At 36.2% G+C, this 17,617-nt stretch overlaps 1 protein-coding gene across 2 annotated transcripts in view; it reads left to right on the top strand.

Annotated features, from left to right (window-relative positions):
• KIF15 (kinesin family member 15) overlaps positions 1 to 17,617 on the top strand; it is a 40,467-nt gene that overhangs the window by 9,217 nt on the left and 13,633 nt on the right. For both annotated transcript variants that reach the window (XM_074575243.1, XM_074575242.1), the window contains 16 exons: positions 755 to 877; positions 1,595 to 1,718; positions 3,441 to 3,532; positions 4,290 to 4,499; positions 5,593 to 5,770; positions 6,207 to 6,345; positions 8,674 to 8,815; positions 9,176 to 9,373; positions 10,229 to 10,336; positions 11,103 to 11,208; positions 11,748 to 11,913; positions 13,941 to 14,091; positions 15,087 to 15,172; positions 15,611 to 15,686; positions 15,953 to 16,039; positions 17,000 to 17,104. In XM_074575243.1, coding sequence (XP_074431344.1) covers positions 755 to 877; positions 1,595 to 1,718; positions 3,441 to 3,532; positions 4,290 to 4,499; positions 5,593 to 5,770; positions 6,207 to 6,345; positions 8,674 to 8,815; positions 9,176 to 9,373; positions 10,229 to 10,336; positions 11,103 to 11,208; positions 11,748 to 11,913; positions 13,941 to 14,091; positions 15,087 to 15,172; positions 15,611 to 15,686; positions 15,953 to 16,039; positions 17,000 to 17,104 — 2,091 coding nt within the window. The remainder of the gene's footprint in view (positions 1 to 754; positions 878 to 1,594; positions 1,719 to 3,440; positions 3,533 to 4,289; positions 4,500 to 5,592; positions 5,771 to 6,206; positions 6,346 to 8,673; positions 8,816 to 9,175; positions 9,374 to 10,228; positions 10,337 to 11,102; positions 11,209 to 11,747; positions 11,914 to 13,940; positions 14,092 to 15,086; positions 15,173 to 15,610; positions 15,687 to 15,952; positions 16,040 to 16,999; positions 17,105 to 17,617) is intronic.

Genomic DNA, 17,617 nt, shown 5'->3' with positions numbered 1-17,617 from the left:
CTCTACTAGACAGAGAGAATGCCATTGAGGCTTGTTGGGCTATTTTGTAGTAGAGTCATAGGACAGTTTAGGTTGGAAGGGACCTTAAAGATCATCTAGTTCCAACTCCCCTGCCATGGGCAGGGACACCTCCCACTACACCAGGTTGCTCAAAGCCCCATCCAGCCTGGCCTTGAGCGCTTCTGGGAATGGGCTTTTAGAGTCTTAGGAATAACTGCTCCCTCCTCCAGAGATTTGAAAGCTACTTATCTAACAGCATGGAGATGTTTGAAGACATGCATGTAAAAGACATGCATGAGAGGTTCTTTTTATATCCTTGGTCAAGAATCTGTTGGTTTTTCATTTTGTTTCTTTGGCAGTTGCCACCAGAAGATAGGTTGGAGCAATCAGCCAGCTAGATGATGTTCAAAATAGCGCAAATACCAATCTGCTAATGACCGAGATTAAAGTGAAATATCTACCTTATTCTCTTTTTTTTTTCTCTCCCTGCTGTTCATCTGTAACAAATATCTCAAATTGCTGATTAGTAATATAGAATCAGGATTTTGAAAACCCAAATAAAGTCTTTATTTACAGCCACATCCTTTATACCCATGTCTGAAATAAAATTTCAGAAACTTAAGTAGCATGGAGATTTGTTGAATAAAATCCCTTCTGTACTTTGTTCGAAGTGATACGCAGTAGCTTTTAGGTGATGGCTTCCTGCTGTAGCCAAAAACATGCAAATAAAGACAACTTCTATGTTTTTAAATAGGATTCCCTTGGTGGTAATGCAAAAACATGCATAATTGCAAATGTTCATCCAGGATCCAGGTGTTTTGGTGAAACACTGTCCACCCTTAATTTTGCTCAGCGAGCAAAGTTAATTAAAAACAAGGTAAGAGAGTTATTCAATGTATTTATTTTTGCAACAAACACTTTCTTGTCATTTAAACTGCACATCTGCAAACAGGATAACTTCACTGAAATACTCTTGTCCTTTCACTAATTTAAATAAGTATAACTTATGTTAAATACCTCAATTTGCTTTCCTAAATGTTTATGGCAAATGATTTTTGAAAAGGACTTGTTTGCTTTTGATTATGAATAGAGGACAACAGCTGGGGACTAGGTAATAACTGATAATAGTGTGTGTTCATTGCTTGTTCTCTGAGCACTTCATTGGAAAAAGTAAGTAAATCTGTAGTAAAAATTAAAATTATCATTAAAAATATTAGACTCAATAGTATTTTAGTGCATCTAGTTTTTATATATGCTAAATCCCAAAACATAACTTCTCTTGAGTGGACTTTGAATGTATGTTGGCATCTGGCTGGAAACTACTGCCTTTGATGTGAGCTGCTTAGCTTTGTTGGTCGAAAAAGCTCCAGAGAAAACATTAAATTTTTTAACTGATATTTTTAACTAAAGTGCAACTTAATGTTCAATTTACTAAGAAACCAGTGCTTTTCCCATGAGTTCTTCCTTTCCTAAGATGGAAAACTTCTCAGTAGTGTTGTTGTTTTGCAGTCTTTGACTTTTCTTGTAGCCTGTAAAATATAAGATTTTTTTATTTGTACCTCTTCCAAATTTTTTCTTAACATATTTATGAAAGGCTGTGGTAAACGAAGACACACAAGGAAATGTGAGCCAACTGCAAGCTGAGGTCAAGAAATTGAAAGAGCAGCTTGCTCAACTTACTTCAGTGCCATCTATGCATGATATTTCTGTATCACAAGGTAAGAGTTGGGGGTGAGGGGAGAGAGAACTTGCTACTTTTTTAGCATGGAGTGTTGGAGCCTTATGTAATTCATTAAGTTTCTGAACAATTAATACTTTTGTAGGGACTGACCTGCAGAGGTTGCATTTGTCTTGTGGATCCTATTGCCTGTATTTCTATCTAATATTTTGCAGAAATTGTTAACATGATTTTATTTTCTTCCTTTTCATAAGTTTGTGTACAGGGTTATATTTCTATTCTAGAATACACTTCCAGTTCGTAAGAGGTACGCTGCCTAATCCTTTAAGTAACCAAAAGTTTACATGTGATTGCTGGTACATTTAAGCTGGAGGGAGGACAATATGGTGTCGATAATGCCCACTGAATCTGCATTCTTTTTAAGCTCAGTAATGGATTTTTTTCCCCCCCCTCCCTCTTCCCCTTTTGCCCCTTCAGGAAGATCCTAAGAAGGATATTTACCTTTCAATAAAAGATCAGTTTCAATGTAAGATGGTAATGGGGTTTTTATCAATAAGTAATTTTTTTCTTCCAGCAGCTTTTCACTAGACCACTGTATCTGCAATATAGATGCCAGCATAGCTTTCTACTATGTATACATCTCACTGAAATGTGCTACGTTGTACTGTTCGATTACAAGGTTGTAAACATGGTCTTGTAACTCTGTGATCTGCTGTGGACCCTGAGTCAATTCTTTCCTGACCTTGCTAAGAAATAGAAGTTACTACAGAAATTAAAGACTTGTCTAATATAAAGCAGCTGTGGTTGAGTTTTCCTAAGGAAAAATTACTTCTCTGTGAGCATGCACGTTTAACCGGTAAAAACAAGTCAGTGATTATGTGGGACACTGACTCACTGTCAGTGAATATACGAATATTGACAGAGGGCTCAAACATGTTGTTAGATTTGTGATAGAGTTCTGAGGGAGAGCAGATTATGTTTAAACACTGAAGAGAGGTTTTATGCAGAACCTAAAGTATTACAGCTGTGTTTAGTCTATGCAGTTAAATTCTCTTTGTAATATTTGATCACACAAATATGAGATCTGCTTGCTAGCTACTTTAAAAACACGATGGCATTTTAATAAAATATATTAAATTACAATAGGATAGTTACTGTGCACCTAGACACTATGCTGATTGGTATTCTATAAATAAGTAGTCTTGCCTGCATGAGGATATTCAGGAGAGCTATTTTGAATTAGTTTCTGAAGTGGATTAGTTTAGGACCTTTTAATCCTTGTATGGACACTTTCCTTCCTGATTAAATCACTAATTGTCCACTTAACTTACACTTATTTTCCTGAATTTCTATCTCATAAACCAGTTAGTCCACTCTTAATATGAACAAACTGTAATACTATTGCCAATAATCGCTTAGTGTTATCAAATTGATTTCAGAGGGGTTTTGCATTTTATAGATATACTCAGCTGAACAAACTGATTCTTTTATTTTAATAAAAGTTCATCGTAAAACCATTTAATGCTTGAACAGTTTTGTTAATTACACAATTACGTGTAATGACTGTTCTTTATCAGCACTTGCAGGTGACTAAGTCTAAACCTCTTTGCTCTGGGTACAGCGCATGATCTTAGAGGAATTATGTTGTTCAAAGAATTTATTTAAATTTTCTTTACACAACCGTCACGTTATGTATTTAGGGAAACCTGGCTAACTGGTATTTTAATAAATATGTCATTTGTTTCTTTGACTTACTCTACAGGTGCTGTTGAAAAATGTAAGAACAACGTGAATTACATGAACAACTTTCTTGAAGCAATGTTGTTCTGGGAGAAATCAGAAGGTGAAAAGAAGGTGAGAAAGCACTAGTATTTCTAAGTGCATTCTGCTTACTATCTGATGAGAGCATATTGGAACTGACTCTCTTCATCACTTTTCTTTGTTTTTGAATGAAAATACTCTGTCCAAAGATATAAGGTTTAGTAATAAGGGTCAAATGACCCTTATTATTTAAAAGTCAAATGACATTTAAGATAAAATCTTTCTAATTCAGACAAGCCATAGGATAGCTTTCATAGTATGTTTAGTTTTAAGCGGTGGGGTTTTATTTGGATTCTCTAATAAAAAATTTGAACAGAACAACAAAATTCTGGTTTACTTAATTTTGAGCACATCTTTGAGTGTTTGAATCAACAGTGTGTTTTTTGAAGCAAACCTCCCAGTCATCCCCGTTTTATTGTGCTTTCGTTCAAGTCATGGCACAGTGCTGAATCATCAAAAATATTGGGTTGGGTTTTGGGGTTTTCTTTTTTTGAAGAAAGGGACTCAAACAGAGACTCCAGGGGTGCATCTGATGTGCTTAACCAAATACTTAGTCTACAGGATCATACTGGAGCTTCTAAGTAAAGTTTTTGCCATATAGTGTGTAATTTGGCTTCTTGGTACGAGCTGTTGATCTCTGTAGATCTGCTCCAAATGAATGATAGTCTGTGTATTCACTAAATTATTGTTAACTGAATTTTGCGTGATTTGTGTATGAGGTATATGTACCTTAAAAATTCATCTAGTGTAACTGTCACTTTTCCACCAATCTGTATATTTACTTTCTAAGAATTTATTAGAAAAAATTGCTCAACTAGAAGATCTGTGTGCCAAGAAGGAGAAATTTATTCAGTCCAATAAAATGATAGTTAAATTCCGTGAAGACCATATTATTCGCTTGGAGAGATTACATAAAGAGGCTGGTGGAAGTTTATTGCCAAAAGAGCAAGATGATCTCCTCAGTGAATTGAGGGAAGAACTGCAGACACTCAGAGAACAGGTAAGTCTTCAGCTTTTCCTTTCTAGAACAATTTTCTTTTGTGAGAAGAGCTGATGCGTTGGAGTTCTGTGGTGGTTGATACAGGCTTTTTAGGAAAGCCAGTCAGAAAAAAGGTAAATGGGTTGTGGGTCCCTTTATAGCAGCATCTCAAATGCATGGAGTTTCCCTATGGAAGGGGCAATGGGTGGGTTTAGAGCTTGTGAGCCTACATAAGAGGAGAGGCTAGTAAGGGTGATGTGATGGTGGGAGATGGCTACAGGCCACCTGATCTGGGTTCGGTAGAGGACTAAGTCTCTTTTAAGCAACTCAAGGAAGTCTCCAAATCACAAATCCTCAGTCTTATGGGGGACTTTTAACCTCCATGACATCTTTTGAAAGGGAAAGACAGCAGGATGCAAGTAATAGGGCAGGTTTCTGAGGGGTTATAACACATGCTAGGTGGGCCAATCGGGGTGATGCTGTCCTGGAGCTGTGTGAGGAAGGCAAGTAGCAAAGTACGTATCTAAGGTTTCAGGAGAGGAGGCTTTGGGTTATTCAGGTATCAAGTAGGTGTGGTACCATTTGTGAGGCAGTTTTGAAGAACAAAGAAGCTCAAGAGAGAAGGCAAATCTTTAAAAACAATTTCCTTCAAGCACAAGTAGGAGAAAGGAGTAGATGTATTATAAAACCAGCTTGAATCCAGAGTTCATAGCTGAGCTCCAAAGTGAAGGTGGGAAAAAAACAGAGCAGAAGTCAGGACAGTCATTAAAGGACTATAGAAACATTACTATGACATGAAGGGACAGTGTTAAGAAAATCAAAGCTCAAAGTTGAAACTGAAAAGGGATGTCAAGAGCAGAAAGAAAAGCCTGTACTGCTTTATTACCAGTAAAAGAACAACCACATAAGATGTAAACCCACTGTCTTTTGAGAGCAGATTCCAAGGGAGTAAAAAAAAAATGGGGCAGTTTTAACCACTGTACGGAATACTTTTTTTTTTTTCCGCCTTGTCTATTACAATGTAATGCTTATTAAAAGTAGTAGAGCAACGGCTAGTTATGTATTGTATTGTTGGGAAAACAAAAACTGTTGAATAAAATACTGCTTATCACAGATGGAGCAACACCCACGAATTGCAAAGTATGCCATGGAGAACCATAACCTCAGAGAGGAGAATAAAAGACTTCGTTCTTTACAGTCAGTTAAAAAGGCCCAAGAAATCGATGCTCAGACCATCGCAGAACTAGAAAAAGCTTTTTTGGAAGCTGCAGCCACAGAGAAAAATACTGGAGGTAAAAATCATGCTGATCTTTTTCAGCTAAGTAAGCTTACTGTATTTCTGTTGTGTGCAGCGTAGTGTTGAAAATGTTGTCTGTCTTACATATTTTTGCCTTCTTCAGAGAGATACCTGAAAACTGATAAAACAGGTTGACTTCATTTTATTCACTTTTGCCTTCAAGCAAATAGAGCAATAAGGAATTTTGGATTCTCTTGTGTCTTGTGAACACCATCCATAATCTCAAGCTGTTGTCCTAAGTTGTTATGAAGACTGCAGTAATATTAATTATTCTACTGGTTTACATGTGGATTGTTGTTAATACCCATTTTTTTTTTTCAATCTCAGTTGCTGCTATGCTGTTCAAAAGCCTACAAATGCTTTCATTTTAGCAAAACTCACAATAATTTGAGCTACTCTGTGATTTCAGAGGGTGTATGTTTGTTCTTTAGGTCATCATTTATATTCTGCCACCATATCAGTGGAAGGCAACTCATTGGCATCTGAAAAGCTGAAAGCACGCCTGCTACAGACTCAAAGTGAACTGGCAAGTTCAAAACAAGAATATGAAGAATTCAAAGAGCTAACCAAGTGAGTATTGAAACTTGGTATCGAAATGTTTTTAAATAATTATATTGGGTTTTTTAAAGCTAGTCTCAGATCCTGAATATACAGTCTAAGTATGTTCTTAGCATGTGAGACAGCATGAATGGCATGCACACAGATTATGTTCCTGTTGAACTCAGTTGCTCCCAGACTAGGGAACAATCGTGATGCAATCCGAAGGCATGTCTGCACTGTTGCAGATTTCTTTGTCTTTCTGAAAGCTCTTCTTTATGTTAAGATGCAAAACAATGCTTTACAACATGCAGGAGGTGTGCACACCTTGGAATTCTGATAGTCACCTGCTTAATGGAACAGGGAGAGTTTGGCTTAGTTTCCACGTTGAGCAACTATTTTTCAGCAACTGAAGTATTATAGATAGAAGCAGTGACAGGAACTAAGAGTTGATGGGGTTTGGGGAGGAGTATTTGGGGGTTTGTGTTTTGTTTTACTGCGACAGTAGTTTTTAATATAACCTCTTGAAGACTGCAAGTTTGAGTCAACCTAAACGTAGCATCTAAGCACCCCAGAACATTGTGGCTGACCTGTTGGTAAATTTTTTTGTCTCCACTTAAAATATTTTCAAGAAGCCAATAATACCACTATTTTGAGACTTGTTATTGGAACAGAGACTTAATTCAAATTAGAGTAAAGACATGGTGTCAATAGTCATGTTCATTTGCTTTGGCATCTAAACATGAGATAAGGGTCTCCTTTGTCCTTACTAATGTAGTAAAGAAATTACTGTCATTGTTCTCTTTGAGAGCAGCACAATATAATGTGAAAGGTCTGAGTAATACTTTCAGTGTGTGTGTATATATATGTTCATATGCAAGTGAATTATATGTGGCTTAACTTGATTAACCCCATTTCTGAAAAACTCAGGTCCAGTTACTGGAGATACAAGAAAAAGAATTGTATTTCCAGCAAACATAGTGTGAACTTGGAAGACAAAAAGGACCTGATTATTTTTAAATTATTTTTTTTAGCTTGTACACAACATCACTGGGTTTTGATTTCAGTGAATCTAGAGTGTAATTCTAAAAGCACTGCACACAAGATATTTCCATTTTTGCCTCCCTACTCTTTTTTTTTTTTTTTTTTTCAAAATAGCTTTGTGTTGTCCTGCTTGCTCATTCAGGCAATTGTACAAATCCGTATTTTTATGCTTAGATTTCTGTGTAGCAAATCCTATGAACTTTGTAAATTGTAACATTATCTGCTGTGTTTTTCAATTCCACAATCCGTCTGTTGTCTTGTATGTTTATATCTTCATATATTAATTACTTTATTTTCCTGCTCATTCGATATATTCCTATTTTATATATTCCATGTTTTGTGCATATCTATCTTTCTTGATAGTATGGATGCATTTTTTTTATCTATTACTGACATTTTTTTTAGCAGAGTGCAGTCAAACAGAAGTGTGCTTTTGAGCCTCTGGTTTCGCCTCTGGATTTCACTAAATTTTAAACTCATTTCTAGTTTCAGATTAACGGGATGCTTAATTTTACATACAAGTGTAACTGTATGCCATAATTGGATAAGAGTAAAGTTTAATAATTTCACAAAATCAATATACGCTAATTTTTCTGTTGTCCACTAGCAGTCAGAACTAAAGTTCTATTCTGTTCCATAAGTTTTGTTGCAAATGCTAAAAACATGGAGGAAAGTGATAGCATTAAACTGCCAAAAGATGAAATAGTATATTTTCTTTTATCTGTAGACTTTGACCCTACAATTATGTCAGTAAGGCCAACTATCACAGTACGAGCATGTAGCTCTGCAAAATACCTAACAGAAATTATTCCTAAATTTCTGCTCAGCTGCTGGTTTTCAGTTTAGAGGGCAAAATAATCTTAACACAGCAGCACTTACAAAAAAAAAAAATTCCTTAAGGGATTTTCTTTAATCCTGGCAAGCACCAGTTCAAACTTCTCATATAACTGGATAACACTTTAAACGCTTAAAACCATATTGGTATGGGTGATATCACTTTCTCATAAAAGGAATTGCAGAGCTCTCAGCTTATTTCTTACCGTGTAATGGATTTTTTTTCTGACAAGTTTAGTTATCCATCTACTTGCTTCATTATGCAAGCCCAAATAAGCTTCTTAGCTTTTTAATATACTTTTTTTAAAAACTTTTTAATACAGCAGTGGTGGCTTTCTTCTCAAAATAATGTATTTCAATGTTTGGGCAAGAGTTCAGCTGCGGTTTACTCATTGGCAATACTGCAGCTTATTCTTACTGATGGGAGGCCATAGTGATGGAGTGGTTTTGACAGTAGTAAAATACAAAATACTTCCTAAACAGGAAAAAGCATATGGAACTGGAATCAGAACTTCAATCCCTTCGGAAAGCAAACCAACATCTTGAAAACATTCTGGAAGCAACCAAAGCACACAAGCGCCGAGAAGTGTCTCAGTTACATAAGCTACATAGAGAAACTCTTAAGGTATGAGAATGAGTTTATTTAAAACCACTCGAGAATGAGTTTATTTAAACCCACTCATAGTTACTCCTGAGTTGTGTGAGAACAGACTTTCATTTGGATGATGCCTTAACCTAACCAGTGTTATAGTGTGTAATCCATATGTGATAAAGCAGATAGCTGCTTTTTTGTTCTGAAATACTTACAGAATGACTGCTACTGTAATCACATGACAAATCTGAAAAAGTGTAGTGATTTAGAACTAACCACTTTAAGCATTTTGTTTCATTCTTTTGCTTATAGAACTATGAAATGCAATACCAGACAAAGTCTTAATTCAATTTTCCACTTAAAATAAAGACTGCTTTGTAATCTTTATAACAGAACATAACCACTCCAACAAAAGCTTACCAGCTGAGATCTCGCCTAGTGCCACGAATAAGCCCAGAAATCTTAGATTATCATTCTGAAGATTTTCAGTGTTCCGAAGAGATGATGGATGACATTTTGAAAGAGCCAGTTCCCCCAGAGATGAATGAACAAGCACATGAGGCCATTGCTGAGGAGCTCAAAGTGGCACAGGTGAATGTTGTGAATAAAAACTGAAGTGTGTGTAACCTTATTATAAAGTGGGTTTTGGCATGAAATACTTGCTGCCTGCTACCCCCTCCCCCCAGTATATTTTAATTTGCATGGGAAACTGAAGCTCTTGATGAGTACTTAAGGCTTCACTAAAGAGTTCTCTAATTATATGTTTTACTTAAGAGGATTTAGAATTAAAATATTGAAAGGGATTTGAGAGTTGAATACTGTAAGCAGGGAAACTTCTTTATAAGTCTCTGGTGACATGTACATCTGGAACAATACCCAAGCTTAATATATAATGCATTATTTGAAGAAACCTGCCACATATTGCTTGTCCACCATTATACCTGAATTGTCTTGTATCTTTCCTAAAAGGCAGGGAAGGTCTTTTCTCACAGAGAGGAGTGCTCTGAAGTTATCTGAGCTACTGTCTAGAAGCTGGAATTAACTTCAATGCGTGTAAAACCCTGGCACAACAGCCAAAACCCCTCTTTGATGCTTACCTTGGTGCAGAGATCCTGTAAGGAATTTAGCTAGTGTATATTTTGAATAACTCCTTTTTAAAGCCTTACTTCTCCAAGATAAACATGTGTCTGAAAACTAAGTGTTTATTGGATTTGGTCTATGTATTCCCTGAAGGATTTTCTTGTGTTCTGGCAGTTTACTTAGCAATAGGAGAAATCAGCTACTTAAGATACCAGTTTATTTTTGAATGTTCTGTTTTCTGCTCATTCAGGTCACAAAAAAAGAAAGTAGTTGACACTTTTATATTTAATATGCACAGACTGCCATATGGCATGTGAGAATACTGGAAGGTGGGTGTTCTAATTTTGAGTGTCTGTTGTGTCACAGGAGCAACTGAGCACAATGCAGACAAAGCTGGATGAAGAGGAAAGCAAGAATATAAAACTCCAGCAGCATATTAATAAACTGGAGCATCATTCTGCACAAATACAAGAGGTGAGAGAACAATATAAGACAATATAATGTGAGTGTGTGTATATATGACAAGGTGATAACTACCACACTCATACTACTGTGTTGTAGTGTTACTTGCATTTTGACTTTTTCAAAAGTTACACAGCATCATAGTTTAGGGCTGTGCAGGAAGACAAGGACTTAATTTAACACAACACTGCAGGTTTGTGGTTTTTGGGGGGTTTGTTGTTTTAAATGTTGTGATTCTGAGACTGCTTGATCTTAAATATAAGCAAATAGACACTCAAGATGTCTGTGCTTGGTTTTGGCAAACTTCATGATTTCTGGAAAACAGCAATAGATACAAAGAAATTTTAAACTTTGGAATGCTGAAAATACTACTTGCTTCAGTGGGAATTGAACCGAAACATCCTTACTCTATAAAATATGTAAAAGTCTTCCTTAATCACTAGATCTGATTTAACACAGAAAAGGAAATAAGGCCTGTTTTTTTGCCAGATCAGTCTCATTTCTGGTAGCTCTTTTCTGAAGTAGATCTCAGCTCCTGTGCTGTGGGTTGCTTTTAAATGAACTTTTTAGATAAGGTCATTTCTTCAGTTATACTGAAATTTTTTTTTCTTGGACTTCTATGGATTTCAGAATAACCAAACATCAGATTTAAAGAAAAATGCATCTTGTATTTATAATTAGCTGATGAAATGCTCTAATACATTATTATTGTTACCGCTCTGTGACGTAGCCACTTCTACATTTTCTTCCATTTAAAAATTTTACTTCTCTTCTCAAGCTTCTTTCATCTGAAAGGAATGACTGGAGTAAAGAGCGCCAGGAGCTCCTTGAACAGTTAAAATCACTTGAGAAGCAATTTCAAGACAGTCAAAGCAAGACTGATAGTAAGTTGATGTAACACTGAAATTCCATTTGAGGTGTCTTAGTATTTTGAAGCAACAATATCAAGTGCTGAGTAACTTTGGGTTTAAGATGTTAAAGTCATACTGGTTTGATTTTTATTTTTTTTTAAGAAAAAAAATCTCTAATACTTGCAGAATAGCTTTTCTCTGCCCAGTCTTGCATGGTATACAATATTGATAACTGTTCCCTGTTAATGCTGAATGTGAAGGGAGTACAGGATACAATATTTTATAAGAAAAATAGTAACTGAAAATAAAGGGAAAATCCTCTATTGGTCTATGGAAATGCACTGATATCATCTGGAATGTTTTTGATTGTGCCTGTACTCTTTAGTTCTTAAAGTTGATGTTTCATTGACCTTTTCCATTTAGAAATTCTTTTTGTGTGTGACCTTCAAGGTTAATTCTGAAAATGTGTAAAGTTTTGTGAGACTTTCCCAGGACATTCTGTAGTGTTACGCGTCCTGTATCTAGCACAGTTTTCCAAATAACATGTGAAATATTTGTTTGGCTTTCGACAGTATTAAGAAGTGAAGTCTGTGACTTGCGCATTGTCCTGCAGTCTGCAGACAAGGAACTGTCTGCTGTAAAACTGGAATATAGTGCCTTTAGGGAAAAGCAAGAGAAAGAAATGAGTCAGCTTTCTGGAAGACATATGGATGTACAGTTCCAGCTGGACAGTGTCAGGTACGTTGGCAGTTTGGTAAAATGCCTTAACCTCCCTTCTAGATGCATCCACTGATATAGTTCTTTTCTACATGGGAACTTGCACTTTACATCTCTTATTTAAAGTTATTTTATGTTTGTCCTTTGCTTATTTTTTTTTTCCTCAATTCTTTCCTTGCCTATTTCAGGGCGATGAGGGGGAACATGGTGAAATTAGCAGAAAGAAAATAAAATGAGGCTTCCTTAATTTTGGCTTGCTGTAGCATTTTCCCATTAAGTAGGATATACCTGTAAGCTTATTGATCTCCAAAAGTAAAGTAGCTGAAGAGGGGTAGTTTGTTTTGGTTTTGTTTGGTTTTTTCTTCAATTTAGTCTTAAACTGTTACTTCTCAGTCTGGTCACATGAAGCAGGTGACATGACGCTGCTCAAAAAATACCAGCAGAAAGAAACCACAAAAATAAACTGAAGCTTCACTACCGAAAACTGAAAAGCTCGCTATGTAGTATGCAATAATTGACATTGTTATTGGGAGATGCAAATCAGTGAGATTCGTAATTATTAGTGCGACTTACTTAGGTTGAGTTCTGTTAGTGGTGAAGTGTGGCTGGAGAGCTGCCTGGCAGAAAAGGACCTGGGGGTTCTAATTGAGAAGCAGCTCAATATGAGCCAGCAGCGTGCCCAGGTGGCCAAGAAAGCCAATGGCATCCTGGCTTGTATTACAAATAGTGTGACCGGCAGAAGTGGGGAGGTGATTGTCCCCCTGTACTCAGCACTGGTGAGGCCACACCTTGAGTATTGTGTCCAGTTCTGGGCACCTCAAGACGAGAGAGATATCGAGGTGCTGGTGTGAGTGCAGAGGAGGGCAACGAAGCTGGTGAAGGGCCTGGAGAATAAATTTTATGAGGAGTGACTGAAGGAGCTGGGACTGTTTAGTTTGAGGAAGAGGAGGAGCCTCATCACTCTCTACAACTACTTGAAAAGACATTGTAGAGAGGTTGGTGCTGGTCTCTTCTCACAGGTAATTAGCGATAGAACAAGAGGGAATGGCTTCAAGCTGCAGCAGGGTAGGTTTAGGCTGGACATTAGGAAAAAATTCTTCACAGAAAGAGTGGTCAGACACTGGAATAGGCTGCCCAGGGAGGTGGTGGAGTCACCATCCCTGAATGTGTCTAAGAGTCGTTTAGATGTGGTGTTAGGGGATATGGTGAGGGGAGAACTTTGTAGAGTGGGGTTGATGGTTGGACTCGATGATCCCAAGGGTCTTTTCCAACCTAAATGATTCTATGGTGGGTTTTGTTTGGTTTGGGGGGATTTCGGTTTTGTGGGGTTTTTTTCCTGGTAGGCTTAACTATGTTACTGCATTTTAGTGGGTCACGTCTTAGCTGAAGTAATTTTTTGAATGATGCATTGTGAAACTGGGAGCCTGGAATTGAAATTTAAATATTGCTGTTTCATTTATGCCTTCTGTGTTAGCAGAAGTACTGACTTTTTGGAGGGTATTCTTTCTATAGACTCTCCATTAATAACTTCTACTTTTGTGAAAGATCAAATGAAATAAGTTTTTGAGACAACAATTTAGAGGAAAATAACCCAGACTTGCCCAGACTATATAAAGATTTTATGTGGGATAAATAACCCAGATATCAACTAAGCAGACATAGGTACTCAGGATCATTCTAACAGAATTTTTTTTGTCCAACAACTGGCTAAAAAACCCAAAAAAAATTTAAAAAAAAAAAGTGGACGCTATTATGAGACATTCACTGAAACTTCTATAGAATTTTGTAAGAAGTAAATTATTTCTAGGGATCAGACAGAATACTCTGCCTTCTCTGCCACTGCCACTTAAATTCCCTTCATATACTTAGAGTTTCCGCGTTTAAAAAAATTTACTATTTATGTCAGATGCTTCTTTCTAAAATGACTGTACTCTGTGTATTATCTGAAGATTCTAAAATACAATTGATTGGAGTATTTTTATAATGAAACAAACCTTCGTCTTGATATTGTGGGTGGGTTGTTTTGTTTTTGTTTTTTTTTTATAAAGGCTGGAACACGAAAAGATTCTTGAAGAAAAAGCAAGCCTGCAGGATGACTATGATAATTTGCAGGAAGTAGCGAAGTTTGAGACAGATCAACTGAAGCAACAACTGGAGGACAGAAAACAAGAAGCAGAAGCAATGAAAACTGAGCTTTGTGTAAGACTCAAGGCTTTTAATAGACTCGATACAGTTACTCATGTAATCAGATTGTTTAATTCCTGTTATTATATCATCAAAAATAGCTTCCACAGTAATATACGTTTCCTGGTGATCTCATTTGGAAGACCTATGCAGAATCTTTTTTAAAACTTACTGCAAGATTTTTGCAATGCAGGCTACAAGAAATATCCAATAGCATTGATACATTGTTTTTTGGCTGAAGAAATTGCTCTGGAAACATTGAGGCAAATGGGTGAATTAGTAAAGGAATAAGAAACTGCTTTGTAAAAGAATCCTACCATTGAAATGCTGGTGACCTTCCGTCTCAATGCTAGCTAAGACTTAGCTTACTTATTCTCTTTTTACAAAGCAGTTTCTTTAAAATTTTCATAGTGGATGTGATCTTGTTAAAATGATCTGTGCCTTTTTGTGGTGGATCACTGTCCTGCAATTTAGTTGATGCTGTCCTTGAGAGCCTGTCAGACTGCAGTGACTGCAAAACAGCAGTAAGGTTGCTCAAGGGCTTTTGCGAATGATTTTGCCTGCTTTTCTGCAGTGTATGCTGTGCCTGCTCAGCAAGTTTGCTTGTTAAGTTTTCCTTTTTAGTGTTTAAAGGAATACTGACAGATTGAAAATTATTATTTTAAATTCCTTATAACCTAATATCTTGAACCACTGGTTAGAATTTGAAAAATCTCCCCAAATTAATCTACAGTTGAAAATTCTGGTTTCTCCCTTTAAAGCCTCGGGTATTGAGGAACATTATAACTATACGAAATCATTATCAATGGCAGGTGAAAAGAGCTAATTCCTTAATATAAATAAGTGTTTACTTTTGAACTTGTCCAGGACAAAGCTAAATATCTTTCTGTTCCCATCTAAGGTTTTGTGGGTTTTTTTCATTCATTTTAGGAGTTTCAGATTATAATTTAAATTATTCTAAAGACCTTATATTGTAATTTGTTATAACAACATATATTTTGATATTCTAGAACCTTTTGACACTCCTGAAAACAGAAAAAGAACACAATGAAAAACTAACATTACAATTACAAGAAGACAAAGAAAACAATTCAAAGTAAGCTTCAATTAGTGGTGGGATTTGTTTTCATCTGACTTCATTGTGGTGTTTTTTTATGCTCGGTTTTGTATTCAGATGGGAATCATGTTTGTAGAGGTGTTTTTCCCCAACTGAGTGGAGATAATTACATAATGGGCTTTTTTATTTTATCCAATGTGGAACAGCCCTTCATTTTCATGTATTCAATTAACATGACAAATGTAATTTCCTGACAAGTATAGTTCTTCATGTCAAAGATGAAGTTCCACTACTGGTAGCAGCGTATGGCTGGTAACTAAACTATTAGTCTTTTGTGTGGCACTGAGAAGGTGATAGTTAAAAGAATTCTTCAGAAAAAATAAAGGGCAAAGAAGAACAAACTTATATGACTTTATTCTTTTTAAAGCTGTATTATGTTCTGATTATGTTTCTCACTAGAAATGTTTTCTTTTCCAGAGAGCTCTTGAAAGTACTTGAAAAAGCACAGGTGGAGAAACCATCCTCTGAAATGGTGACACGGTGCGAGCAGCAGGTACAACAGCAGAATTGAATGACTAAATCATGTGTTCATGGATTTCCTTTGCATTAACAGCAATTTTACTGGTGAACTGACTGTTCTGTAGATTACCAGCAAAATAAATGTAGAGTTCTCAAGTTTCAGATTGTTTTGTTAAGCTACTGCTTAATTTCTCTGGTAAGGTAAACAACTGAGTTCCTTTTTTTTTTTTTCTCATGTTTTTGTGAAGCACAAAGCCATACTTCAAAAGTAATTAAGTCTCTTCACAATTATTATTCTAGGAAGCAAAACTGCAGAAATTGGAGCAGGAGCTGGCTGCTGCTGAAGAGTCTATCATTTCTTTGAAGAAGACAAATGATGCGGATAAGGTTTGGGCTTTTTTCTATTACTGATACCCAGTTTTGCGGGTAACTATGTTCTATAGAAGAGTTGAAAGCTCAGAGCCTTTCTATGATACTTAGTAATTCTGTGATTCTAGGCAATCCTGGCTGTGTGAAATAAATCCTACCTTTTACTAGCATGGACTTTGCAGGACAGTAGGAAACTGGTATGCATTCAGAGAAAACATAAGATAACTGAAGGTTAAACAAAACAAAGATCAAGGTAAAGCTGTCTACTGGACAAAACATTTAATGCATAAACAGTGCATAATTCCCCCCATGATTAATAGGGCCTTCTAGTCAATGTCATGTTGTAATGGGCTAATAGAAAAGGTAAGAAAGGTGATGTATAACGTGACTGTGGGCATCTCTATTAATGAAATCAAAGCACTTTTACATGAAAAGACTGCTCTAGTGCTCTGAAAGCTTAAATAGCAAAAGCTCGCATAGTACAAGCATTTACGCTGTCTATAAAACAGGCATAAGAAATCACATAGTGTGCTTACTATCCAGCATGATGCATTGGTAAGTCTTGCCTTTTCCATGCTAAAACCAAAAATTTGACACATATAAGGTCAGAAGAATCTGGTATTGTCAGTGCAGTGGCGTTTCTTCAATCTGCCTTTTTCTATTACAAACAAACGTAATTACAGTAGTTCTCTTGTCCTGTTAGAAACCCATTACAGCCTGAGACTCAATCAGAGGGCTAGTCTTCTCTTCTAATGAACACAGCAGGTTATTTAATTCTTTATGTAAGTGCTTAGAACAAAAGCCAATGATTTGACAACAAATTTCCTGTTATTCTTTTACACGTGCATATTGATGCTTCAATTTCAAATGGCTGTTTGAAATTTGGGATTGACAAATTATACACCAAAGAAAGTCCAGTAATGAAATATATACAGTATATCTTTAATGTATTGGGATTAACTTTTTTTTATGTTGCAGGAAGTTGTAACTGACTTGATGAGACAGATCCAGGAGCTGAGGTCTTCAATTAATCATAAAACTGAGACCATAGATGGGCTGACAAGAGAGCTCAAGGATATAAATGTATGTTCTGTCATTTTGAAGGACATGGTAATGGAAGGCAATGACATGTCTTATCATGGGTCTCAAACAGCATAACTTGCTGTAGCATTTCAGAAGGAAACTTCTTTGTTTTGACATGTTGAAATCTTCTGAACATTTTATGCCTAAGGCTGTCTTGAAAACTGAACTCTTTCCATGTGGTGGGTAAAGAGCACTGTCTCTAAAGGGACTTCTTCACCTCCTGTAAACTACACTCAGCTGACAGTCACATTCAGATTTTCTCAGAAACTGGCAATTTAAGACCTCAACAATTGAAGCTGAATTGTAAATTCATTTTTGAGGGAGTGAATTTTTACGCTGCTGATGTTATATGTTTATATCTGTAAACATAAGTGTAAAGAACTAAAACTATGTATTTGAATAACTATGAATAAATATGATGCATCCTCTTTATTAAAATAGGTCAGGTTTGCAAACTGATAGAGCAACCCACAGAATGCTTTAGATGCTGTATATGTATGAACTATGAATTCA

Source organism: Larus michahellis, chromosome 2 (genome assembly GCF_964199755.1).
Source record: "Larus michahellis chromosome 2, bLarMic1.1, whole genome shotgun sequence".
In the NCBI taxonomy this organism is placed as follows: Eukaryota; Metazoa; Chordata; class Aves; order Charadriiformes; family Laridae; genus Larus; species Larus michahellis.
This window is presented reverse-complemented; position numbering and strand designations above follow the sequence as displayed.